The sequence below is a fragment of the Diceros bicornis genome, chromosome 26 (genome assembly GCF_020826845.1).
Source record: "Diceros bicornis minor isolate mBicDic1 chromosome 26, mDicBic1.mat.cur, whole genome shotgun sequence".
Lineage (NCBI taxonomy): Eukaryota > Metazoa > Chordata > Mammalia > Perissodactyla > Rhinocerotidae > Diceros > Diceros bicornis.
Window position 1 is genome coordinate 3,683,621 of NC_080765.1, and position 25,774 is coordinate 3,709,394.

General features: G+C 61.0%; 1 protein-coding gene across 3 annotated transcripts; it reads left to right on the top strand.

Annotated features, from left to right (window-relative positions):
* Positions 1 to 492: 492 nt before the first annotated feature.
* RASA4B (RAS p21 protein activator 4B) lies at positions 493 to 25,013 on the top strand. Of its 3 annotated transcripts, none has more exons than XM_058569035.1 (21): positions 493 to 649; positions 5,264 to 5,320; positions 6,971 to 7,084; positions 7,614 to 7,675; positions 8,802 to 8,931; positions 10,753 to 10,834; positions 11,348 to 11,479; positions 11,721 to 11,812; positions 13,104 to 13,221; positions 13,458 to 13,608; positions 13,854 to 13,918; positions 14,267 to 14,379; positions 14,624 to 14,816; positions 15,064 to 15,201; positions 15,816 to 15,960; positions 16,126 to 16,295; positions 17,992 to 18,129; positions 19,310 to 19,445; positions 20,871 to 20,991; positions 24,129 to 24,193; positions 24,353 to 25,013. In XM_058569035.1, exons 1-21 carry the CDS (start codon positions 585 to 587, stop codon positions 24,472 to 24,474), a joined length of 2,409 nt encoding a protein of 802 aa, XP_058425018.1. In that variant the 5' UTR covers positions 493 to 584; the 3' UTR covers positions 24,475 to 25,013. The 3 variants fall into 3 exon arrangements, with proteins under 3 accessions (XP_058425018.1, XP_058425019.1, XP_058425020.1); XM_058569036.1 differs by having other exon boundaries at positions 13,104 to 13,203; XM_058569037.1 differs by having other exon boundaries at positions 7,650 to 7,675.
* The last annotated feature ends 761 nt before the right edge of the window (positions 25,014 to 25,774 follow it).

A 25,774-nucleotide genomic window follows, 5' to 3' on the forward strand; every position in this document is an offset into this window, starting at 1 on the left:
CGGTTCTAACACAAACACTCATATTGTTTGCTAAGTCCGTCCTATTGTCCATTCGCTCGACTTACACCTACGCAGGGCCTCCCACGCGGCAGGCTCCAGTGGCCGGGGCGGTCCTCGCACAAACCCCGCCCGCGTGTCCCCGCACTTGCCCACGCCGAGCACAAACTCGGACGCACAGCGCCCGCGCCCCTGGGTGCTGGCACTCGCCCACGCCCGCCGCCCACACGTGCCCAGGCCGCAGGCCACCGGCGTCTCCACCAGCCCGGAGGGGCGCCAGCTCGTCCCCGGGCGCCCGGCCCCTCCCTCGGGAGGCCAATGAGCGCCGCGGCCCAGGCCGGCCCCGCCCACCCCGGGGAGCCCCGGCCGCCGATTGGCCCGCCCGGGCGCAGTGTCCCCCACACGTGGGGCGGGGGCCGGGGTGAATGAAGTGGCAGCGATGCCCCCGCCCCCGCTCGCCGCCTCCGCCCGGCGAGGCCCGCCCCCCGCGGCGCTCAGTCCAGAACCCGCCCGCCCTCCGGCGATCCGCTGCACCAGACCCTGGCGTCCGGCTCCCCGGGGCCGGGACCCCGCGTCGCGGACCCGCGATGGCCAAGCGCAGCTCGCTGTCCATCCGCATCGTGGAGGGGAAGAACCTGCCCGCCAAGGACATGTGAGCGCGGCCGGGGGTGGGAGCCCCAACTTTCCGGGGAGGGGCGCTGCCCCTGACGCCTGACCTTTTTGGGGTCCACACGGCCCGCCCGCAAGTAGAGCAGCGGTGAGGGTGTGGCGAGTGTGGCCGCAGTGGGAGACTGGCAGGGAAATGGGGACAGTGAGATTTGCTGGGAGCCCCGGAAGAGGGTGACAGGGAAGGGCCGGGGACTGAGGAGGGGGCGGGGATCTGTAAGGGGCATTAGTGAGCGGGGAGGGAGAGAACGGCGGCTCAGGGGGGAAGAGGCCTTGATAGGACGGGAGCTGGGCGTGGGGGAGACATCGCAGGGGAGACGTCTGGGTCAACTGCCGGGGGTGTGGCTGGAGGGGGTGAGGTGCCCCCCTAGAAACAGGGGTCTTCCTCCGTAGTTCTGGAACCCTTGGTACCTGGGAGTGTGCACCTGAAACATGCCCTGGGGCCCAGGGGCTGTCCCGGGGCTTCCTGCTGTGCACTTGGAAAGGAGGGACTGACCTGCAGAGTGGACTTATAGGTCAGGGGGCCAGGACCGGTGCAAGAGGGGGTGGCTGGGTAGTAGATGTTGCTTGTGCCCTTGGCTTTACCCAAGCTGTCGCCTTTAATCCTCACAACCACCCAGCAAGGCAGTTTTCATCATTCTGTGTTACGGAGAAGGAAACTGAGGCTCAGACACGTGAAATGCTGGTTCTAAGTGGCAGAGCAAGGTCTTGAGTGTAGGGCTCCTAATAAGCGCTGATGCCTAAGGTCCCTGGCCAGATTTGGGGTTCCGGAGCCCCTTGTTCCAGTCTTCTCAGTAGAAGTAATCCCCTGCCTGATTCAATCCCTGGCTCCCTCCGATGCAGCCTTAGGCAGCTCCCTGTCCCCGAAGCCCCAGCCCCTTCTTCTGTAAGCTGGAGATCGAAATCCCTCTCAGATATGAGCGGTGGAAAGCACAAAGCTGGAGGGGGCGCTGGCTGCCTGGAGGAGGGGGAAGGGGAGCCTGGAGGCAGCATAGGGTCCAAAGTCTGCTGGGCTCCTCAGCGGGCTCCTGGATGCAGAGAGGTGGCAAGCTGGAGAGGGGGGGTGCAGGAGGCTGGGGTGTGGACAGTGGCCCCTGTGAGTTTCCCTGCTCCCTCAGTGCCTTGAGCAGTTCCAGTTCAAGGCCCCCTGGGCCTGATGGGGCGGGGCTCAACAGTTACCATGGCAATGGGTGGGGGGGTGGGCTGGACTCTCAAGGTGGGTTTCTTGGGGGGGGCGGGGGGGGCGGTGAGGCAGGGCAGGAGTTGGGAATGTGGTCCTTGGGTGGGAAGGCAGATGAGCTCTGAGAAGGGTCTCAGTCTCCAGGCCCAGCCTCTAAGCACCCCCCACACTGGCACGGTAACTAGGTCAGCTTGGCCTCCTCTGGCTGGTGGCGGCTGGGAGGAGCAGCCCCTCCATCTGTCGCCTCCCTCCCCAGCCGTCAGTGCTGGCCCTAGTGCCTGGCTCCAGGCTCTCACCAGCCCAGGGCGGTGAAGCTGTGGACTGTGTCCACCTGGGAGCCGAGGTGCTGGTTCCCTGCCCAGCCTTGCCTCTGCACAGCTGAGGGACTCTGGGCAAGGTGCCCCTATCCCCAGGAGGGGCCACCAAGTCCTGTTGGTTCTGACTCTAGAATCTCTTTCCTTGTCCTGCCCCTCTGCCTTCCCCATAGTGGCCGATGTACACATCTCTGACCTGTCAATCGTCTCTTAAATCCAGCTGTGACCTCCCCCAGCTGCTCACATTTGCTGCCCTTCCCAGCCTTGCTTTTGCACATGTTAGAGGCCTTCTGCCTTCAAGCACTCCCCTTCAGAGTCCCCCAGAAAACTCCTATTCATCCTTCAGGACCCCTCTCAGACTTCTGTTCCTCTCCAGGGCTTTCCCTGGTGCCCTCAGGCAGGGTTCGTTGCCCCCGTCTTGTGCCTTCCAGCACTTTGGGGCAGCTGAAGTTAGGACGAAGCCCTGGGTAGCAATCGCTCCTTCCTGGGCTGCCTGTGTCGTGTGACTGCGAGGGTAGGAACCATGACTCATTCATCTTGGCATTCTGGGTGCCCTGAGGGACACCTGGTCCATGGTAGGGGAGAAGAAGGGTGTTGAGGAGCTTCACATTTACTCCTCTTATTAGCCCTATAAAGTAGATATGCTCAGTTTGTAAATGGGAAAAGTGAGGCTAGCTGGACCGCAGTTGCAAGCTTGCCGCGGGGCTCAGTGGGGACTGACCCTCACAAATGCCATGCAAAACATTTGGCTGCAGGGATGGCAGGGGTTTGGAGATCACAGGAGGCCCCCACTGAGTGCTGGAGGCAGGGGTGGTGGTGAGCCTGCTTCAGTGTACCTCATTAGCCCCGAGCTTGTCTTCTGAGCAGCATCCCTTCCAGACAGAGCTGGCACACTTCTGAGGACAGGGAGCTCACCACCTCTCATAGTGGCCCATCTTGACTGAGACAGTTCTGAGGAGGGAGCCCTTCCCACACAGCTGCCATCTGGCTCCCTGCCACCTCCACTCCGGGGTTTTAGTCCTCCTCAGGGCTCAGAGCACAGCTGTGCTCCCCGTCATCAGCAGCTCTCAGAGCCCTCCTGCTGCTGCCACCCTTCCTCCCACCGTCTCCCACCCCTCAGTGCCTGGGTCAGCCAGACAGAAGCTGAGTCTCATGGTGACTGGTCAGCCACTGGGTCCCACACCCAGTGGCCCTCGGGACAGCCCTGGGGCTATTTCAGGGTTTGCCCTGATCCCCTCCCCCTTCCACAGCCTGGAAACTGCCAAGGCCCTAAATATAGAGGCCCTGCAAGTAGCCAGGCTGGGTCAGCGGCGGCCAGTGGCTTGGGGAAGGAGAAGTGGGAGAGAGGACCAGCCCATGGGCCTCACCAGGGCGGACGGCACTGGGCAGGGCATAGGTCCCAACAGCTGGCCAGGGACCATGGTTGGGCTCAGGTCCTGAAGTCTGGCCTCAGCCCACTCTTGACACTGTCCCCTCCACGCCCCTCTGATCCAGCCCCCAGCTCACAGCTGCCCCTGCAGACCTGGGTCTGTTCCTGCCTCTGGGCCTTTGCCCACCCCCTCCCTGCCAGATGAGTCCCAAACCTCACTGTTCATTCATGCATTCAGCCCTTGAGTGACAGCTGAGCAGTGGCAGTGCTGGGCTCGCAGGGATAAACAAGAGGTTCTCTGCCCCCAGGAACCCGCAGGGCCCCCAGACCAGGAGGCAGACACAGGGCAGGTGGGGGGCAGCCCACAGTGGCCTCAGCCCTCACTGGCCTCTCCTTCCTTCCTCCGAGCTCCTTGTTCAAATATACTTGCAGCTTCTGGGCCCTGCTGCCCACAGGGGCGCAAGGGGACCTGTTACTTGAGGCCTGGAGTCCCATGGCCTTTAGGGTGGTGGGGTACAAGCGGGGGTGTTCCCAAGAGGCTGTCTGGAGGAGGGGGCTCTTGAGTGATGGGGGAGGGGGTTACAGGCAGAGGAGCAAGGGGTCTCGGGCGGTGCTAACATTTACTCAACACCTCCCACAGCTGGCCCTCACCTCGTGTCAGGGCCTCAGGGCAGCTGCCCAGTGAGCTGGCATTACACTCTACACGGTGGGAAACTGAGTCTTGGCAGACATTTCCCATCTGCGTTGCGAGAGCCTTTGGAGACATTTGTCTCCAGTGGCTTCTTCTGCCAGAAGAGCCCCATTTGAGAGGGGAAGTGAGGCTTGGAATTCCCCAGCCTCCAGCAGGCAAATACACTTCCTTTTTACGGATGCCAGGCGTGAAGGGCACTCCTGGAGACAGTCTTCGCCCCTCTTCTTGCCGAGCGCCAGCCCTGGACCTGGCTGCCCTCAACCCAGCAATCCCCCACGGACCCGAGACGGGGGGACTGAGCAGTCCCGGTTTGCTGTCTTCCTTCTTTCCCAGACGGCTGGGAGCTCGAAGGCAGACTGTTATATGTGTTCATTCATTCACCCATTCATTCAACAAACACTAACGGGACCCCTGTCTTGTGCCGAGCCCCGTCCTAGGCCCTGGGGACACAGAAGTGGTCCCCACCCTCTGGCCGCTCATAGTCACGTGGGGGAGGTAGCTGATGACAGTATATCTCTAGCTATACTGGGATGGAGGGAGACATAATGGGGACGGGGCAGGCAGTGGGATCTCAGACGAGGCGTCACTCCCTGCCTCTGGGACAGGGGAGGGCTGGAGAGGAGGGGCTGAGGCCGGGAGGAGAGTCAGGGCAGTCCAGGAGGGAGGAAGAGCAGGAGCAGAGGCTCAGAGGAGAGGCAGGGGCTGACTTGGTGTTGAGGGGAGGGTTGTGGGGAGCTGGCCTGGGCTGTCTGTCCTCCCCCGCCTGGGGTGGGAGGAAGGAGAAGCGTCCTTTCCTGAGCAGGAGGTGCAGTGAGCACAGGAGCGCTGGGGCAGGTTCCTGTCTTTCCCTCACCAACGCCTCCCGGGCTGAGGGTGGGGGCCCACGTTTTGGCCTGAGGAGCCTTTGGGCCCTAGCCCAGGACCCAGGGCCTGAGCCTCGACTGTCTTTTTTCTGGGGTCACTAAGGGCCCCTGGTGGAGGGAGGGGAGCTGCCTGGGAGGCCCCGCCTCCAGCTCCGCCCCTCCCGGCCCGTGTGTATCTTGCAGCACCGGCAGCAGCGACCCCTACTGCATCGTGAAGGTGGACAATGAGCCCATCATCAGGTACCCCCCACCCCCACCCCTCCCCCAGCACGCCGTCCACCCCGCGGCCCATTCCAGCACACGCGCCTGCGAGGGCTGTGCAGTTTGTAGGGAGATGGGCATCTGATCCCCTGGGCCCACACGCCCTGACACACCTGCTAGGAGGTGAGAAAGGCCAACCTGTAACTTGTCCTGCTAATTGCTGACCTTGATGCCCGTCCGGGGATTATCTGCTGTGGGCCAGGCACTTGGCCAGGGGCCTGTCACTGGCTCTGTTCCTCCTTACAACCCCCAGAGGGCCAGATGACGATGATGACGATCAGTAACAACAGCTGTGGCTGCTGGAGAACTGTCTCCACCAGGCCCTGTGCTAAATGAGTCCAGCCACTTAATACTCACAGTGAGCTGGAGGTAGTACTGTTAAACCCCATTTACGGATGAGGACACTGAGGCTCAGAGAGACTAAGTAACTTGCCCAAAGTCACATACCTAGTAAGTGGCAAAGCCAGACTGGAACCCAAGTCTTGTTCACCCCAAAGCCTGAACCCCTTGTCCCTTCCCTGGTCCTTGCTCTGACTTGGGGACCCCTCTCCCTGAGAGGTGCCCGCAGGGGTTATCCCCCAGAAAAACTGCTCCTCTCCAGGCTGGGCACGCCCAGCCTGCACCCAGAAGGCCCAGTCCTGGACCTCCCTTACTCCAGGGGCTCCACGGCTCTGGGCAGGGTCTTTGCTGTCCCATCCCCTCCCTCACCCAGGCCTCTGCTGCAAAGTTCATGGTCAGAGCCACTCCGCCGTTCTGCCCACCTGAGTGCCCATCGCTAACCGCTAGCCAGGGCCGCCAGACTCACAGTTCTTCGCACCGGCAAACAGGGCCCCAGGCCTCTTTCTAGATTATCTCCAAACCGTGGCCACCAACGGGGGAGAGAGGCATGATGGCTCTGATTGTCTCAATGACAGACAGGGAAACTGAGGCCCCAGAGTTCAAGTGACCTGTCCGAGAAGTGGATGGGGTGAAGGTGATCCCCTGAGCCTTCATCTGGGTCATTGGGGGTTTCATGAAGCTCCCCTTACCCACACACCGTGCTGAGGTCCATGAGTTGAAGGCTCTGCCCTGGGGGGTTTGGCCAGAGCTGGATGAAGCTCTGCCCAGACAAGAGCTCTCTGGTCAGGCCCTAGACCTGGGCTCCCAGGCCCCCCAGGAGGACTGTCTGGCTGCAGCGTCAACTTGGCTGTCCCCTGCCTCCACCCTCAGTGAGTGTGTGCAGCATCAGGGGCCAGGGTGAGGCTAGAGGCCAGGCTTCCTGTCCTGGCTCTGCCGCTGTCCTGCTGCGTGATCTGAGACCAGCTACTGTCACCTCTGGTCTCAGTTTCCTCAAATGGAAAATGGCCTGATAGAGGGAGCCTGTGCCCCACCCAGGGCAGAGAGGAGGGTCAGTAGAGCATGATCGGTGGTGGACAGTGGGGTCTGGGATAAGGAAAATCATGAAACCATCAGATCACATCATTAAACCATCAAATCATCAAAAACATCATCAAAATCGTAAAAGCAGCTGTTGTTCCCGGGAGTGGAGGGGGATGTGCAGAAAGGTGGGCCCAAGTCAGGCAGCCCCACCTTCCCCCAGCCCGGAGCCTGCGGGTGGCCTGGGCAAGTGCTGAGGGTCGTCTCCTGCAGGACAGCCACTGTGTGGAAGACCCTGTGCCCCTTCTGGGGCGAGGAGTATCAGGTGTACCTATCACCCACCTTCCACGCGGTGGCCTTCTACGTCATGGATGAGGATGCCCTCAGGTGGGTGGGCCCCCCGTCTTCAACTGGGGCCCGGAGGACCCGGCCATCTGCCCCTCCCCGGCCCATTTCACTGCTGGGGCTGCTGGACACTTTGTATCCTCTTTGCAGCCTGGAGGGAGGGGGAGCCCAGGGGGGTCTGCAAGGGGGCAGGGTCTGAGCGAGCGGGTGTCTGTGTGTGGGGATTCACTGTGCTCACACTGCATCATGCATGCACGTGTGGGGGATACAGGCACAGCTGCGCTGGGCTGTGTGCAGGGATGTGAGCTAGGAAATGGACACCCAGAGAGCATGAGCTTGGCATGTGTTCAGGCACACCTGTTGGTCCATGTGCAGAAACGTAACACATACCCACGAGGGTGTCCAGAATCCAGGGCCTACAGAAGGGTCATGGGTCCTGCTCCAATAGGCTCCTGTAAGTGACTGGAGCGTCAGCCTCCCTGCTCCCACAGGGACCCTGAACTGGGTTGGGGGGGGGTCCTGGGCTCCCTGCAGAGCCCTGCCCAGCTCTGGCTCCCTCTCCACCCTCCAGCCGGGATGATGTGATCGGAAAGGTCTGCCTTACTAGGGACACCCTGGCCGCTCACCCTAAGGGTAAGATTCCCCGGGGAGCCCATGGCCTGCTCCTGCTCCCCCTCCCCTGGCCTCCCTCCTGTCTCCCGCCCACTGTCTGCCCCAGCCCCAGCCCCGGCCCCCCCACCCCAATGACTGAGAGACCTGTCCTCTAGACTCCTTCAAGCCGCATGCTCAGGGAAAGCTATTTCTGCCTCCCCAGAAGGGTCTGTGGCCATCTCCTACACCCCAGCCTCTGTGCCCTGGGCCCCATTCTGCCCCTGAGTTGGGACCCCATATCCCCTGAGGCCTCTGCAGGCAGAGGAAGGGGCCTCATTGTGCTCCATTGCTGAGGTGTAGGGACCCCCTCCTCCCACTTTGGCTGGCTCCTCTGTGCCCCGTGGGGTCCCCTCAGCCTGGACCCCAGTGCCACTCTGTCCTAAGTCTGAGACATCAGCCTGGACGATTCCTGGGATGCTGACATTGTTTTGAGGGGTCAGCCCTGCCCCAGCCTCGCTGTGTGACCTTGGGCAGGTGCTGCCTTCTCTGGGCTGAGTCACCATCTGCCAATGAAGGTTCAGATCAGGAGCTCTTAGGTGCTTTAGGCTCTGCCAGCCGGAGCCCCTGTGACTCCCCAGGGCCTCCCCGGCACGCACCCGCTCCTGTCTGTGAGGCTGGGGCAGGCGTGTGGGGCCGGGGGGACTTTGCTGACTCATGCAGCCTCTTGGCCCTGCAAGGCCAGAGGCCTCTCCTGCCTGTGGCCCCAAGGATGCCATTCCCCCATTGGTTCCCCATCTGGGCTTAGGCCTTCCTCCCAGCAGCCCTAGGTGAGAGCCACTCACCCCCTGTTTTAAGATGGGGAAACTGAGGACAGAGAGGGCATTTCCATGATGAATTACAGTCAGGGCCACCAAATGCAGTGTGGCACAATTGTGAGAACACGGGCGTCACCGGACTTGGATTCTAATCCCAGCTCTTCCAGCTGCCATTGCTCAGCTTCTGAGCCTCAGTTTCCCCATCTGTCACCAGGGACAGCAGCCCCTGCCTCATAGGAGTTTGTGAGGATTCTAAGGGGATTATGGAGGGGCCCCGTGGCGCCTGGCGGGGCTGAGGGTGAGGGGCATAGAGGGGAAGGGCCAGGCCCCTGGCTGAGCTGCAGCCCCCGCAGGTTTCAGTGGGTGGGCCCACCTGACGGAGGTCGACCCTGATGAGGAGGTGCAGGGCGAGATCCACCTGCGGCTGGAGGTGGTGCGGGGGCCCCGGGCCTGCCGGCTGCGCTGCTCTGTGCTGGAGGCCAGGTGAGACGTGGGGGCTGGGGAGCTGGGCAGTGGGCCCCACGAAACTAGAGAAACCCACTGTGGGTGCTGGGCCTCGGGCGGATTGGGGAGGTTACCGTGACCCGGAGATGTTTCCTGGGTGACCCCCACTCAGGAGGAAGTGACCCTTAGGGGAATGCGTGATGTGCTAATGGCAGAACTTCAGACATCACAGTGTGGTGGGGGTAGCGGGGGCAGGGGTCCCTGAACTCTGATCATACGGCCCCAATGCCAAGACAGGGCTTTCCCAGGTTTAATGCCAATGGGACTTGGCCTTCGGTAGGGGGTGTCCTCGATGGGCTGGGGGTGAAAGGAGTTGCTGAAAATCTCCAGATGGGAGGGGTGGAGTTCTCGCCAGGAGGGACAGTGATTGGGAAGGGAAGGTAGGTCTGAGTCACCTGTGACAGGGACACCCCACCCCCCCAGGGTACTTTTAGCAGCAGGCTCCACTCGTCTGAGCCTGAGTGTGAGTCACACACTCCGAGAGAAGCGCCTTCCTTTCTGCCTGCAGCCCACCTCCACGGGGTCCTTGCTGCCTCTGGGGCGGGAGGGCGGCCCCTGCCTCCGCCTGCCACCCGTGGAGGGGCGCCAGCCAGCCGCACCTGTGGAGGAGCGTGCCCCACCCATGGGGTGGTCGGCCTCTCTGGGAGGAAGCTCTCTCTCCTGAAAACCAAGACTGTGGCTCCCCCGGCTTTCTTTTCTGTCCTGGGCTGGAATGAGAAGAGGCATAGCCAGATGGAACCTGGTTGGACTTGGGCAAAGTCATGGTCACGCTCATTCTCTCTCATGCGCATAGCCCTGCTCGCCCACCTCCTCCTTCCCCAGCCTCTCCTGGCACAGGCTCTGTGGCACAAGTACACACGCTCACACGCCACCAAGATTGTTGGGGACGCGATGGCTGGGCCAGCCTGGCCTCCTCTCAGCAAGCCCCTGGTGGGGGATGGTCTGCCAGGCCTCTCTTTAGAGCGAGAGGGGACGTGTCCCCTGCTGTCCCCAGCAGGAATTCTGAGACAGCCTAAGAAGCCGCCTTTGCTGTAGAGGTGGAAAGAACACTTTCTCCTCATCCTTCTGGGCAGATTCTCAAGGCCACGCTCTGGAATTCTATTAGACAGTTCTCAGGAGGAAACAAAAGCAGGCATGAGAGGCTTAAAACTTAAAGTGTGGAAAAGAGCAGAAAATAATATTTATGGCAAATGGAAGAGAGCTGGGCTCTGTCGTTCTTCCAGAAAGGATTCTGAGCTGGTGGTGCCATGACCGGATTTAGGCTTTGTAAAGGCCCAGCTGTGGCGAGAGGGCAGGATGATGGATCGGGGCTACTCACCAAGACCCCTCTCAAGTAGCGGGATATTGTGGGGTCAGGCCTTCTAGAAGCCCATTATCTCAATTACAGGGATTCTCTTCTTCATTTTACTGATGAGGAAACCGAGGCTCAGAGAAGTGGCCCCTGCTCAGGGCTGCCCTGAGCACAGAGGGCCAGGTGGGGGCCACGGCCCCGGCTGCCCCATGGCTGCCTCCCCCACCCCCAGACAAGGTGCAGCAGCTGCTCTGCAGCTGGCAAGTCAGCTGGAGCTGTGGCCTCCACTTTGGGGGATCCTTAGCCTGGTCTGGGGGCCACATGGGGGCCCATGGGGTGAACGCTATGGGAATCAGGGTCCAGGAAAGGGAGGAGTGTTGTCCATGGTCACCCAGCTTCCCAGGGCCAGGATGAGCCCAGGCCTTTCCAGCCTGATGTGGTTACCCCACAGTGGTGGGGTGACAGCCTGGGGGGGCTCGGTGACAAGTGGATGCTCTGCTTACCCCCAGGGACCTAGCCCCCAAGGACCGGAATGGTGCATCTGACCCCTTTGTCCGAGTGCGCTACAACGGCCGGATGCAGGAGACCTCGGTGAGGAGGCTGGTGGGCTGGGGAGGGGCTGGGAGGCTCAGGGAGGTCAGGCTGGGACCGCTGTCTTACAGAGGAGGCTCCGAAAAGCGGGAGACCTCTCTGAGGATGCATAGCAGGTCCTAGGCTTCTGGCACCAACCGCTATGGCCTTAACTGGTGAGGTCAAACAGCTGCCCACGCTGCTTTCCTCACCTCTGGGAAACAGCCGGGGTGAGGGCTCAGCCCTGGGTGAGAGGGCATTGAGACCCGGGTTCTCAGTACGACCTGCTACCTTTTTGCTGTGTGGCCTGGGACAAGTGCCTTACCCACTCTGGCCCTCAATTTCCCCACTTGAGAAATGAGTAGGGGATTTGGACAGGAAGCTTTTACTTCTGCTATTGCAGGGCCTCCGCCTGGACCCAGGAGAGGAAGCTGAATCAGGGCCCCTGCAGGGAACCCAAGGGAGGTGTGGGTGGCTCTGCCCTTGGGGGGGCCTAGGGAGCCCCGTGGAGTCAGCTTACCCCGTCCTGGGCAGGTCGTGAAGAAATCATGCTACCCACGCTGGAACGAGACATTCGAGTTTGAGCTGGAGGAGGGGGCCGCGGAGGCACTGTGCGTGGAGGCCTGGGACTGGGACCTCGTCAGCCGCAACGACTTCCTGGGCAAAGTGAGCACCCTGCCCCTTCAGGCTGAACCTGCCACCTTCAGCACCTGGCCTTCATTCTAGTCATCCTGTCCCACCAGCTGCCCCAGAGCGGGGCACTCAGGAGGCCTGGGACTGCCCAGAACCAGCCGCTGGTGCTCAGGGCCCCTCGGAAGGTACCCCCTCCAAAAGCACAGTAGTTGGCAAGGAAGAGACCGAGGGTCCCAGCCTCAGCATGGCCCCCCCACCTCTGCCCTGCCCCTAGGTGGTGTTCAATGTCCAGAGACTGTGGGTGGCCCAGCAGGAAGAAGGCTGGTTCCGGCTGCAGCCCGACCAGTCCAAGAGTCGGCAGGAAGAGTGAGTGCTTGGGGCTCGGCGGCAGGGCTGGCAGGCTGGTGGCTCTGGGCCCCGGGAGGTTGAGTTGGCTGCAGCAGGCGGGCAGGCAGGTGGACTGTCAGGGGTGGATGATCCAGCTCCACCAGGTCAGGATGCTTCTCCATCCCGGCTGGAGCCTGCCTCCTCTCCCTTCTCCCACTGCTGGATTCAGCCCTGTCCTCTGATTTCCAAGGCAGTACAGGTCTCCTGATTTCTGCCTTCTGGCAGATTCTGGAATAAGCCGTCAGACCCTTCCTTTCACTTTAAGGGTTTCTCTGCAGACTTCAGACCAGAGTTCAAGTCCCAAAGCTCTGAGTCAGTGTCCCTGCACCACACTCCAACTCTCCCCCAAATTTTCCAGGAATTTCGTTGCCAGATAAAATGCAGGAAGTCCAGTTAAAGCTGAGTTTCAGATAAACAATGAGTAATTTTTTAGTATAAGTATGTCCGTGCAATATTTGAGACAAATGTATGTTACAGATATTCAAATTTAACTGGGTGTCTTGTATTTTTATGTTGGTAAATCTGGCAGTTCTATCAAGGAAGCCCTCTGGCCTCCTTGCCACCATTCAACCCGGAAGTGGGGGCTCAGCAGTGCCCACCACCTCGGATGGTTCAGCTCTGTTTCTCTGTAGAACCCCCCAGACCCCCATCGCCACCTTCCGTGAGCGGGGACAGGGCAGATGGCTGTGTCCCGCACCAAGACCTTTCCGTCCGGCCTTTACCGCGTGTGAGACGGTGCGCTGAGCAGCATCCCTTAGTGAACTGTGCTGTGCTACGGGCAGCGGGGGCCTTAGAGACTGTTAAGCCTTGGTTCACGCCCTCACCAGGACAGGTTAGAGCAGAGGAGCTTGGAAGTTAGATGTAATGTGGCAAGTGGTTTAACCTGCTCAAGCCTCAGTTTCCCCCGGCAGGTTGTTATGAGGGTAAGGGATTTGCTTCCAGTGTAAAACGTATACATCAGGGAGGCTGGAGAGCCCAGCATGTCCACATGGCTCAAGCTCGGAGTCTACGGGGGTCTAGAGGTGGCAGGGAGCCAGGCCCTGAAGATAGGTGGGGTTTCCATGAGTATGGAGGCAGGAAAGCCTTCCAAACAGAGAAAACAGCTTGGGCAAAGGATGGGAGTTGGGCAGTGCGAGGAACCGAGGTGGAGGGTATGAGCGGAGAGGCTGTGAGGCTGGCGCCAAGGGGGGACGAGAGAGACGGTGGGGCAGGGGCACGGCTCAGGGCGTCCTGGGTCCGTGGTGGAGAGGTCACAGGCTGCCTGTTCCAGGGACAACCTGGGCTCCTTGCAGCTGGAGGTGCGGCTGCGGGACGAGACGGTGCTGCCCTCTGGCTGCTACCAGCCCCTGGTACAGCTGCTGTGCCATGAGGTGAAGCTGGGTATCCAGGTGAGGGGGCCCCAAGGGAAGGTGGGAGGGTCCAGGGACTGTAGGCCTGTCCTTCTAAGCTCACTCTGAAGAGCAAAAACCAAGAGCTCAGGATGATGCTGAACTAGCCAGTGCCCAGGGCCCTCGCCATCCCTAGGAAAGCACCCCCTTTCCCCGGGTCCTCTGAGGTCCTCAGAGGGAAGGGTTTGGGCTCCCTGGTGTCCTCCAGCCCTGCCTGTCCTTGCTGCCTCCTGCAGGGCCCAGGGCAGCTGATCTCTCTCATTGAGGAGATGACGAGCACCGAGTGCCGCCAGGACGTGGCCACCAGCCTGCTCAAGCTCTTCCTGGGGCAGGGGCTGGCCAAGGACTTTCTGGACCTGCTCTTCCAGCTGGAGCTGGGTCGCACCAGTGAGGCTTGGGGAGAGGGGAGCCTGGAGCCAAGGACTCCAGAGATGCTGGGAGGGACGAAATCTGGGAAGTCCTCCTGTAGGAGGCTGATGGGCCAAATTAGGGGCAAAGGGAAAGAGCAGAAGGCAGAGATGCGGCAGTGGGTTGGGCCATCTTAGAACCCCCCAGACCCGAGGTCCTCTGTCCTCCTCCACAAAGCCTTGTGCTTCTCTCAGTCGCCTACCCACTGGAACCTCTGCTTGTAGGTGAGGCCAACACTCTGTTCCGGAGCAACTCTCTGGCCTCCAAGTCCATGGAGTCTTTTCTGAAGGTGAGGTTGCATGATATATTCTTCTTGTTTTGTAGGTGAGGAGACTGAGGTTCAGAGAGGCCAAGACACCGAGTTGGAACTTAAATTCAAATCTTCTGTCTCCTTGTCCAGGGCTCTTTAAGGCTAAGAATTTCATTTATTCATGCCTGCCTGCATGCATTCCTTCTTTCATTCATTCATGTAGCAGCAGTTTGTTGAGCTGCCCTCCTTGTGTGTCTGGCCCCTCCTGTGTGGATATAGCAGGCAGGTGGTGTAGGGGTGGCTGGGAGGCCGGCTGGGGTGATGGCGGGCAGCTGGAGCTGCGAGACAGGACCAGTGTGGCTCAGTGTGGCTCGCGGTGGCCCGCAGGTGGCTGGGATGCACTATTTGCATGGTGTCCTGGGCCCCATCATCAATAGGGTGTTTGAGGAGAAGAAGTACGTGGAGCTGGACCCCAGCAAGGTGGAGGTCAAGGATGTAGGGTGAGGCCGGGGGTGATCCGTGGGGGTGCCAGGGAGTGGGAGGTCAGGCGCTGCCTGCAAATGTGTGTTTATGGCTCCTTCTGGCTGGGTCTGCCCTTCCTCACTCTGCCCACGTGTGTGTTGTCTCTGGGTCCTGTCTCGGCGGATGCCTTTCTGTGCCTGTGTCTCTGGCAGCCCCTGTCCGAGTCATGTGTGCGGGCGCTGACGGCGACCCTCTCTGCGGGTCCGTCCCGGGCCCACGCAGATGCTCCGGGCTGCACCGCCCGCAGACCGAGGCCGAGGTGCTGGAGCAGAGCGCGCAGACGCTGCGCGCCCACCTGGGGGCGCTGCTGAGCGCGCTCAGCCGCTCGGTTCGCGCCTGCCCCGCCGTGGTCCGCGCCACCTTCCGCCAGCTCTTCTGGCGTGTGCGCGAGCGCTTCCCCGGCGCCCAGCACGAGGTGCGCCCCTGTCTGCGGGGCTGGGCGGGGCGGAGGGGAGAAAGCGGTGGGGAAAAGGAGAGCAGTGGGGCCCCGGGGCAAGATGGGGAGGATGGGGCGTTACATACAGGCCGAGCGCCGGGCCAGTCCCAAGGCGGGGAGAGGGGCAGGGTCATGGGGAGAGGTGAGGACAGCGTCAATGGGGAGGGAGCTGTCAGTGGCCCAGGCCTAGGGGAGTCCAGCCCCCGGCTGTCCCGCGTCCTTCCAGAACTTGCCGTTCATCGCCGTCACCAGCTTCCTGTGCCTGCGCTTCTTCTCTCCCGCCATCATGGCACCCAAGCTCTTCCACCTGCGGGAGCGGCACGCGGACGCCCGCACCAGCCGCACCCTCCTCCTGCTGGCCAAGGTGCGGGCCTGTGCACACGGCGGGGTGCCCAGCTGGGTGCCGAATAGGGGTCATTGCCTGGGCTGCAGCGTGTTCGCACCTGGCTCCGGGGAGGCCTTGTGGCGAGGCCACTGATACTGTCCCGTGGCACTGCACTTACAGTGTACAAAGCCTTCTCAAGGTCACCCAGTGTCATGGATAAGGGAAGAGGTCCGCCAGGGGAGGAGGTTGCCCAAGGCGGCACAGCCTGGAAGTGGTGAATCGCGGCCTTCTAACCCTCAGATCTACTCATTCCCCAGTTGCCTGTCAGCCTGGCACCGGGCTGGGGCGGGGACACCCAGTGGAGCAGAGTCGGACATTAAACCTGCAGAGGAAGGTCAATAGGTTGGGCACAAGTAGTCTCAACTAGTAGGTGCCCAAATGCCTCAGACTCTGGGAGCCGTTCACTCCTGATTCCTAGTGAGGATGGAGTGGGCCCGTGAGCAGAGCCTGTGTCGCGTCTGCCTCCATTTCTACAGCAGGAGTAGCAGAGGCATGGTTGCCGGGGGCGGGGGTGGGGGGGGGGTGGGGGGGTGGGTTGCAGTGGCCGGGCACCTGATCCAGCAGAACCTGGTCCTTCCTGCTGTCATCCCCAGGCGGTCCAGAACGTGGGCAACATGGACATGCAGGCTTCCAGGGCCAAGGAGGCTTGGATGGAGCCGCTGCAGCCCACCGTGCGCCAGGGCGTGGCCCAGCTTAAGGACTTCATCACCAAGCTGGTGGACATCGAGGAGAAAGAGGGTGAGCCCGTGTGGCCCCGCCCGCAACCTCCTGCTGCCATTTGCTCCGCCCTCGTCCGGCGGCCCCGCCCGCCTCTGTCCCTGCCTCTCACAGCGCCACCCACAGCCTGCTCGGCCCCGCCCTCGCCCCGGGGCTCACATTTTGCCCTTCCTCCCGGCCCGGCAGAGCTGGACCTGCAGAGGGCGCTGGGCTTGCAGGCACCGCTGGTGAAGGAGGGACCACTGTTCATCCACAGGACCAAGGGCAAAGGCCCCCTCACATCCTCCTCCTTCAAAAAGCTCCACTTCTCCCTCACCACCGAGGCCCTCAGCTTTGCCAAGACGCCCAGTTCCAAGGTGGGTAAGGAAGGAGGCGGGCAAATGGGGCTCCGAGGGCTTAGAACACCCTGGAGGCACCTGTCCCTTCCTCGGAGCCCATCTCAAGGTCCGCTGGGGTCAGAAAGGACAGCCAGGCAGGATCAGGCTTCTGGTGTCAGCCAGTACCTCACTTAAGACCAATGAAGAAGCTCCCCTGCCCAGGGGGCATGGGCAGGCAGCAGCTGCAGTGTCCAGCCCTGGCTTCTTGGTCAGGTGCATGGTGGAGTGGGGGGCCGAGGGGCGCTTCTGGGAGATCAGGGAAGCAGAGAGGGGCTGAGAGGAGTCCTGGGTTCCAGCCCTGTGTACCTAGGGGAAGTGTCTCAATCTCTCTGAGTGTTGGTGTCTTGGCCTGTAAGTTGGGGATAATGGTACCACTCACCAGATTGTTGTGGATTAGATGAGATGGTCTCTCTAAGGGTCCAGAGGCAGGGCCTGTCCCAGAGCAGGATCTAGGGCAATGGTATCACTAAGGACACTGCATCGCCTGCGCTGGCCTCCGGGGAGCGCTCTTCTCCCAAGCAGGGCTGAGCACATACTTCTGGATGGACCTGTTGACCCGAGCTGGGCCAACCCGACCCCCAGTCAGCCAGGCTCTGGGGACGGTCTGCCAGGGGTGCCCAACCCAGCCCTGAGCTGGGGTGGGGGCTGCGGGGATGAGGGAGCTCCCTGGGGTGGCCCGTCAGCTCAGGCCTCCCAGTTTCCAACTTCGTTGGCTCTGGACAGCTGCCCGGCCCTTGGGTCCCCTTGGCATTTTCTGCAGCCTGAGCAGAGCCTGGCTACGTGGCAGGGTCCTTCCTCACCTCACTCTGGGCTCCTCTCCATTCCTTGGCACTGAGCTCTGCCCTTCTGTGGGCACATCCCCTGTATCCCCCTGTGCAGTGCCGCCCTCCACTTCCCCCTGCTGCCTCCCTTCCAGCAGGCACAGCCTGGCCCGGGCAGCACATCCTCTGGGCTGTCCTTTCTGTCCTCTGGGAGGCCCTGCCGCAGGACGGCTCAGACACGTGTCCCCTCCGGGTTTCCCCACTCCTCCCAAGAGATGGCACTGACTGCTCTGCTTGGCACTGAGGCCGGCGGGGGCAGTGGGTTTGGATGCCAGGCTGGGGAGTGTGGGTGTTATCCTCAGGGCTATGGGGACTGGTCATTTGGATGATGGGGGCCCTGGTGAGTTCTGATGGGGGAGCATTCAGGAGGCAAGGAGAGCAGATTCTGGGGGCTGGCAGCATAGATTCAGCTCGAGCAGGTTGGGGGCCCCTCGGGGATGTGGCTATTTTACATCAGATTCATGATCTGATGAAGTGGGGAAGGGGCAGGAGATGGGATGTGACTTTTAGAGCCTGGGAAAATAAAGGTGAGGTGGGAAGTTAACTGCAAAGGTACAGGGCCTGGTCCACGGCAGATATGACTTTCCAGCCCTGAGGGATGCTGGGTGTCCGCTTTTCTGAAGCTCAGACCTCCCGGGACTGCTGGGTGCCCGTGAGAGGCTGGGCGCTTTGTCCCTATCTGCCTGCGCTCTGTCCTGGCTGAGGTCACTCACAGAGCAGGCTCCTGGGAGGGATAGGCACTTTGGGTCCCCTCCGCCAACTCTGGTGCTCAGAAGGGATCACTAAAGCCCAGAGACAGGAAGTAGGGTGGCCCCGGCTGGGACCCTGAGCCTGCCTTCCTCTGTCTGCCCCAGAAAAGCACCCTCATCAAGCTAGCGAATGTCCGGGCCGCAGAAAAGGTGGAGGAGAAGAGCTTCGGCAGCTCGCATGTCCTGCAGGTCATCTACACAGACGACGCTGGCAGGCCCCAGACTGCCTACCTGCAGTGCAAGGTGCAGGCCGCGGAGGGGCACCCCTGGGGAGGGGATGCTGTGAGAGCCCCTGCGCGGGCTGGAATGAGGAGCTCGTGAGTCTCTCACCCCCTTGTCGGCCACATCAGGCACAGCAGAGTGTGTGGGATCTGATGTGAGAGCAGCGAGTGAGTGCGTGTGTCTGTCCTGGGGTCGAGGTGCCTGGGAGGCCATGCCCGTGTCTCTCTGTGGGCCTGCCTAGGCACCCACGTGTGGGTCTGTGTGTGGTCCAGTGCATGGACGGTGTCTCCCTGTGATTCGGAGCTTCGTATCTTACACGTTGCAGGAAACTATATTTCCAAGTGTCTGAGTTGGTGCTTGTGCATTTCTGTGTATCAACACCCCACAGTCACATGTCTGTGCAAGTGTATGGCTCTGGGTGTATGCTCTCAAATCCCCTTCTCATCTGTTCTTGTGTTAACTCATTCATTCATTCATCTAAAAAATACTGACTGAGCACCTGCTAGCGGCAGGCACCACTCTGAGTGGTGGGGTACAGCGGCAGACGGTGCAGAGTCCTTGCCTCGTGGAGCTTAAAGCCAGGGAAGAAGATGGACCGATAAATAAATATTTAAAATGTCAAATGGTGGTAGAGCCTGGAAGGGCACCAAAGGCAACTGAGAGAGAGGGAGGGGTGCTGGTTTGTAAAGGGTGGGCAGGGGGGCCTCTGACAGGGGGCATTTGAGCAGGGACGTTGTGAGGGATGCAGCATCCAGGAGATGAGCATGGAACAAGTAGGGAGGCTGATGTTGGAGGGGGCTTGGCTTGTTCCAGGGAGTGACTGTCCTGGGCAAGTGGTAGGAGGTCACAGACCGTCCCAAGGGGCCCCACGTTCTATGAACTCCCTGTTGGGTCAGAGTCCAGAGCCACAGGGAAAAAATAGTGACAGCAGGGCCACCAGGTATAGTTGGCAGGTTGTGGACTGCCCAAGGGCATGGCTGAGGGGATGAGTGGTGACTGAAACCCAGCCCACGCTCTGCTCACCAAGCCAGGTGCCAGGTGTGGGCTGTATCCGTCCGGAGAAAGGGCAGCCTTTCCCAGTTCATCAAAGCTGCTGAGTGGGCTGGTGGGGGACATGTCCTCCTGGGCAGCATGGGGGCTCCAGGGAGGGAGGGCTTCCTGGAGGGGTAAGCTCTAAGCAGCACCCCCACGTCCCCCGCAGTGTGTGAACGAGCTGAACCAGTGGCTGTCTGCGCTGCGGAAGGTGAGCATCAACAACCCGGGCCTGCTGGGCTCCTACCACCCCGGGGTCTTCCGCGGGGACAAGTGGAGCTGCTGCCACCAGAAGGACAGGACAGGTGAGAGTGGCTGGCCCTGGGGCTCGTGAACCCTGTGCACCTGTGGGAACTCACGTGAGGCAAGCTAGTCCCTCCAGATGCTCTGGGCCCGGAGGGTTCCGTGACCCCGTGGTTTGGGAAATGCCGCGTGGTGTGTGTGCTGCACATGGAGATGTTGGCGGCGCTGAGGAGGCCTAAAAACGAGCTAGAATCCCATTTCTAACACTGTTTAACCCAGCTCTTCCCAAACTCACTTGATAGGGAAGCTTTTTCTTGCCCAGTGGGTGAGCTTCCTGCAGACCCAATGTTCCGAGGAACACACCTTAGGAATTTCTTGCTAACCAGGGCTGAAGAGGGCCCCCAAGTTTGCACATTCCCAGGCTGACAGCCTGATACTGGAGCTGTGGGCAGGGGGACCCTGGGCCTTGGGCACTAGAGGGATGGCAGAGAAGAGCTTCTACTGGAACTTTCCGTGGTGATGGAAATGGTGTGTATCTGTGCTGTCCAGTGCTGTGCATGTGCTGGCGTGAACACGTAGCTGCTGAGTACTTGAAATGTGGCGAGGAACTTTATTTTAATTTTAGTTAATTTAAATTTAAGTGGCCTTATGTGGCTAGTGTCTACCCTTTTGGACAGCACAGTTCTAGAAGTTTCAAGATCTTTGTCCCTTAGCCCCACCTGCTTTACAAAATTCTTGCTCCCCAGTCACAGAGGAGACTCAGCACTTGGAGCCCCCGGCCCCAAGGCCAGGCCAAGCCTCAACCCGGGGAGCCAGCGCGGTGGAGGCCCTCAGAAGCTGACCACCCGCTCCAGCCCCAGCCTGGGGGTGAGATTGAGCAGTGGCAGCTCTTTACAAGGGCCGCTGGCTGGTTGGCCTGACCTGCAGCCTCTGGCTATAAGCTTCGTGGTGATCACCCTCGTCGTTGGAGGAGTAGGGCTCCCCAGGGCACTACGAGGCAGGGCCTGGTAGCCCCATTTCATGGAGGAGGAAACTGAGGCTTAACGAGGGCAGATGCCTCTGCCAAGGAATAAAGCCAACAAGTGGCGGGGCCAGCTCATCCCAAGGCACAAACTCTCCTGGCTCCCTTCATCATGATCTTACAGTTCCAGGCTGTTCGCTGCTTCCTTCCAGGCAGGCAACCTTCCAGAAGTTGTCCAGCTCCTGAGGTTCTATCCTGCGCAGCCCCCACGCCCTGCAGTCACGTATCCCATGGCTCAGGAGCTGAACCTGAGAGGGTCGAGCTGCTGTCCGCGGAAGCATGGGGAGCCACAGGCAGGCCCTAGGCCTGACTTCCCAGGCTGTGCTCCCAGCCCAGCTCCTTACTGGGGCCCCTGAGTCCAGCCCTCTCCCTCTCTAGGTCTCAGTTTCCCCATCTGCACTACCAGGAAGTTGATCGTGAGCTCTCACAGTGCCTGCCTGCAACTCTGCCCTCTCTCTGCCCCCAGATCTGGGCTGTGATAAGACGCGGTCACGGGTGACCCTGCAGGAGTGGAATGACCCTCTGGACCAGGACCTGGAGGCCCAGCTCATCTACCAGCACCTGCTGGGCATGGAGGCCGCACTGCGGTGAGGAGGCCTGTGCAGGGCGGCAAGTTCCTCGAGGGAGAGCCTGTGTAGCTCCAGGGCATGTGCCAGGCGGGGTCGGAGCTGGGATTCCAGCTCAGGGCTGCACCGTGAGGGCTGGTCTCCTCGCTTCTAATCAGGCCCAGCACCTTCCTGCTTTTGGCAGCGGCACCTGGGGAGGGGCAACTGGATCCCTGCGAAATGAGGCTGGGTCTTGTTCCGACAAAGGTCCCAAGGGCTCTGCAAGCCCAGGGTGGGGGCCATGGCTGCTTCCTGCCCCAGGCTGACCCAGCCTCCCCGTCTGCCCAGCCTTCCCGTGGTGCCCTTGGAGAGCAGAGATTACCCTCAGCCGGTTCCCTGAGTTCTTCAGCCATCTCGTTGAATTCACTGATTCTTGTCCTGGCGCCTGCTTAGGAAAAACAGGATGCTTTTAAAAAGAACTTTAAAAACAGGATGCCTGGCCCTACCCCATTGACTCAGAATCTCTGGGGGTGGGGCCCAGCCTGGGGATCTTTTAAAGAGATCCTGTGCTTCCTGAGAGCACTGAGTCCCTGAGCCTGCTCGAATGGGAGTTCCTCTCCCACACCCTGACTCCGGGGGCCGTGGGGGTGCTGGGCGTCCTTGTTCCTCAGCAACTCTTCCAGGGTTTACCTCTTCCTCAGAACCCTTCAAAGCTCATGCTGTCCCCGCCGCTCCCCTGTGAGCTGCAGGCACCAGCGGCCTCCAGCTCACTCTGCAGCCACCTCCTTTCTGACAGCCTTGTCACCAGCTCCCTCTCCACACCTGCTCTGGTCCCTTGCTTGGTGACTTCATCCTCCACCTAGAGGACAAAGCCACTACCCTGTTTCCTTCGTTCCTGAAACTTGCTCTGCCACCCACCTGGACCCTCACTCGCTTGGCCACACCCTAGAACTTGTCCTCCCTCCCCCTCCTCCTCCTCTCCCCCTCCCCCTCCCCTCCCCCCTCCCCCTCCCCCTTCCTCCCCTCCCCTCCCCCTCCTCCCCCTCCTCCCCTTCCCCTTCCCCCTCCCCTCCCCCTCCTCCCCTTCCCTCTCCCCTCCCCTCCCCCCTCCTCCCATCCCCCTCCCCCCTCCTCCCCTCCCGGCTTCATTTTGATTTCACTGTGTGGATAAGCTCATTCACATTCACAACCACTCAACAGGAAGGTACTCTCATTCTCCCCCATTTCAGCCAGGGAGCAGTGGAACCGAGATGGGAACCTAAGCCACCTTGGGTTCAGGTGGGTCCTAACCACCACATCTGCCTTGAGAGCCACCCCGCCCAGGGCCACCAGGCCACCCTCCACTCATGCCGGCTCACTTCCTCCGCTGGCCACCGCCACCAGTCCTTCTGCCCTCTGATCTCTAACCCAGCCTCTGATCCACTGACCCGTCTGCCCGTCCGTGGCCCTGCTGTATTAGTTTCCTGTGTAACAGGTCACTGTAACAAGCCACCACACACTTGGTGGCTTAAAACAACACAGATTTATTCTCTTGCAGTTCTAGAAGTCAGAACTCAGTCTCAATGGGCTGAAACCCAAAGGGGCCGATGGCCCCTTCCTCCATCTTCAGAGAGCATCATTCTAGTCCCTGTCGCATGGTTACGTCACCGCCTCTTCCTTGGACCTTCTTGTCTCCCTCCTGTAAAGACCCTGTGGTTACACTAGGCCCACTTTCCTCACCTCCCCAGCCCCACATCCAGCCCCCAGCAAGTCCAGCCCCTTGGCTTTACTTTCAGGATGAGGCTAGATCCGATGCCTCCTTGAATCTCCACTGCGACTCCCCACTCTGAGCCTCTCGCATCTCCCATCACAGGGGTGATCAGCGGTCTCCTAACTGGCCGTCCTGCCTCTGCTCCTGCCTCCCTAGGATCTGCTCCCCACACAGCCCCAGAGTGATTTTCTCAAACATGGAACAGATCACGTCACTCACTGCTTAAAACCCCTAATGGCTTCTCACACGCTTAAGTCCAAAGTCCGCGGGCTCTGCCTGGCCTGCCTCTCAGCCTCATCTCTTCCGCCCCCTGCTCTGTGCTGAGCTTGCAGCAGCTGCCCTTGCCTTCTTGCTGTCTCTGGGCCACTCCACCCCAGGGCCTTTGCATGTGCTATATCCTTTGCCTGAACGCTCTTCCCCAGCTGTTCACATGGCTTGCTCTGTCACCTGATTCAGGCCTCCACTCAAATGTCACCTTGTCAGAGAGGCCTTCCGGGACCACCGTCATTCTCCAACCTTAGGGAACTCATCGATACGTGCTGTTTCCTCCTTTTCTGCCTATCTCTCAACTACACTGTGAGCTCCCTGAAGGCTGCTGTCTGGAATTTCCTGCACTGAGCTCAGCGCTAAGAAGGGTGCCGACACATCCCGGCCCCTCAGTACATGTAGAAGCAGTGCCTGAGCGGAGCCGTAGCCGAGCGAGCTGGTCTGTGAGGTTGATGGGATCTCCCAGAGGGCGAGGCAGGGGAGGGGGAGTTCTGGGCAGCAGGGGCAACATGGGGAAAAGGTCACATGACTGCGCCTGGGAGAAGTGGGAAGGCAGGCTGGGCGACCGCAGGACCCCACGCCTCTAGAAGGCGTCTGAGGAGGAGGAGCCTGTTGGACCTTAACAGAGGGGCACATCTCCCCCGAAATAGATCAGGGAGAGGGTCAAAGGGCTGAGCCAGTAGAATTCCTAAAGCACGGGGGCCACATGGCTGCACCCCTTCCCTCTGTGTAAGCCCCCAGGATCGTACCTAGGAGGCCTCAGGGAGCCTTGGTGAACCCCACTTAGGAACCGTGCTTAAAACATCGCTGTCTCCCCTTCCCAAAGGAGGAGCCTCATGCCCTGGCCAGTTAATTAGGGTATTTGCAGGCTTTAATTGGCTGCTTGCCCCAGGGCCCTCTGAAACAGTAGTGGCGCAGTACGAGCTTTGTTTCCAGACCGCCTTCTCTTGACCTCCAGTTGGCAGGGGGAGCAGAGGAGGAGGCTGGAAGAGGGCAAGTGGCAGGTGGCAGGGGCCGAGACCTGGGCCCGTGTTTCTTCCCCGTAGATTGAAAGAGTGAGGCGGCCCCTGCAGCCCTGGAGCTCCAGCTCAGGAGGCCACACTGGGTCCCCCCACCTTCCCCCCAAGGGCACCAGGAGCCCTCACTCTGTCCCACCCCACAGGGAGAAGCACCGGGAACTGAGTGCTGGCACGGGGGCAGGCTCTGTGCCCACAGGCCCCTGCGAAGGTAGGTCCCTCCCATCTGGACTCGAGTGGTGGCCCAGGCCCCCTGAAGGGGGCCTGTTGGGGGGCTCCTCAGGCCCATTCCCAGAGACCCTTTGGCCCCGGGTCAGGTGCTGGCAGGCAAGGCCCTGCCTGCTCTGCCTCACCCTGCGTCTGCCTGCAGCCCCTGAGGACCCGCTGGCCCAGCTGCTGCAGGTGCTTCAGAACCTCCGGGAGGCCCATAGATCCAGCCCAGCCGGCTCCCTGCCCGCAGAGCCCAGCCGCCGCCTGCAACCGCAGACGTGAGGCCTGCCCCACACCCCCTCGCCAGCCCCTGCCAGGTGCTTGGAGACCCCTGGTGCACTCTTGGCCCTTCATCTCAGTCCCTGTCACTCGGCCTGGTCTCTTGTGGGCCGGGTGAGTTGGGGGAGCCAGGGACAAGGGGGTCCAGAAGTGCAGAGCTGACAAGGCTTTGCCCAGCATGGCCCACCTGAAGTCTCTAGGAGACTTCGGGAGCGCCCGCTCCTCTTTGAGGTCTGGCTGCTCCATACGGCCCCTGCAGCCATTGCCACCACTATCCCAGACTCCCCAGGAACCCTCCTCTCTGCCCAGGGCAGACGCAGCCAGGAACCACCACTAGGATAGTCCAGGCCCAGGTGGACCGACGCTCCTTGGACCCAGAGAGGCAGGAGGGAACATGGGGCCAGAGACTAGGCCTCGACCTCAGCACCCACTGTGCTCTCGGCTACCACCCCGCCTGCCCCCCTCATGGCCACTGGCTGCGCCCCCCGGGAGAGTGTCACGGTGCTCTTTTGCTGACAATAAACCTGCTGTGACTGTCACAACTCGGGCGTCTCATGATGGGGGTTGGGGGAGGGAGTGGGTGGGAGTGGCCAAGGACTGGGGCCACCAGCATGGCCTCTGCGAATCCCTATTGCCCCTTCTTTGCTTCCCCCCATCCTGAGGGGTGCTCCTTTCTCCTCCCAGCCACTGTCCCCACCACACCCCTTGGTCCCATTTCTCTGTCCCCCATGGGCTACAGAGCCTGATGTGTCTCACGAGCTGCCCCTCTCCTCACAGCCCCCAAACAGGCATTTCCTCCAAGTGTCCTGAAGACTGCACAGCGGGGCTGGGTTCAGACCCTTGAATCACGGGCTTGGCTCTGGCAGTGTCCTTTATGCCAGCCCTCTCTGCCAAAGCAAGGTCACCTCTGTCGTCACCTCCCCATCCTCATCCCGATCCACCTCTAGGTACACAGTAACCTCCAACATAATTAACAAGACGGGAGAGGGGCAGGGTCTTCCAACATGTTCTTAAAACTCTTATTTAGCCAAGCTTGGAGCCTCGCCTGTGAATTCTAGCCTAGGACAGTCCCCAAGGGCCTGGGTCACAGGCAGGACCCCTGCACCAGCTCACCAGCCAGGCTCTGGGGCAGGGCCATCTGGGCAGGCTGCATACTGGGTTCCTTGAGGGATGGCGTAGAAAGGCATGGGGTGGGGGGCGGTCGAAGGAGCAAGGGGCTGCCCCCTCCACTCTACCCTGTGGCTTGGGGGCCATGTCAACCTCTTTTCCTGGCCACAGCCTTGATGGGGGCATTGTCCCCCCG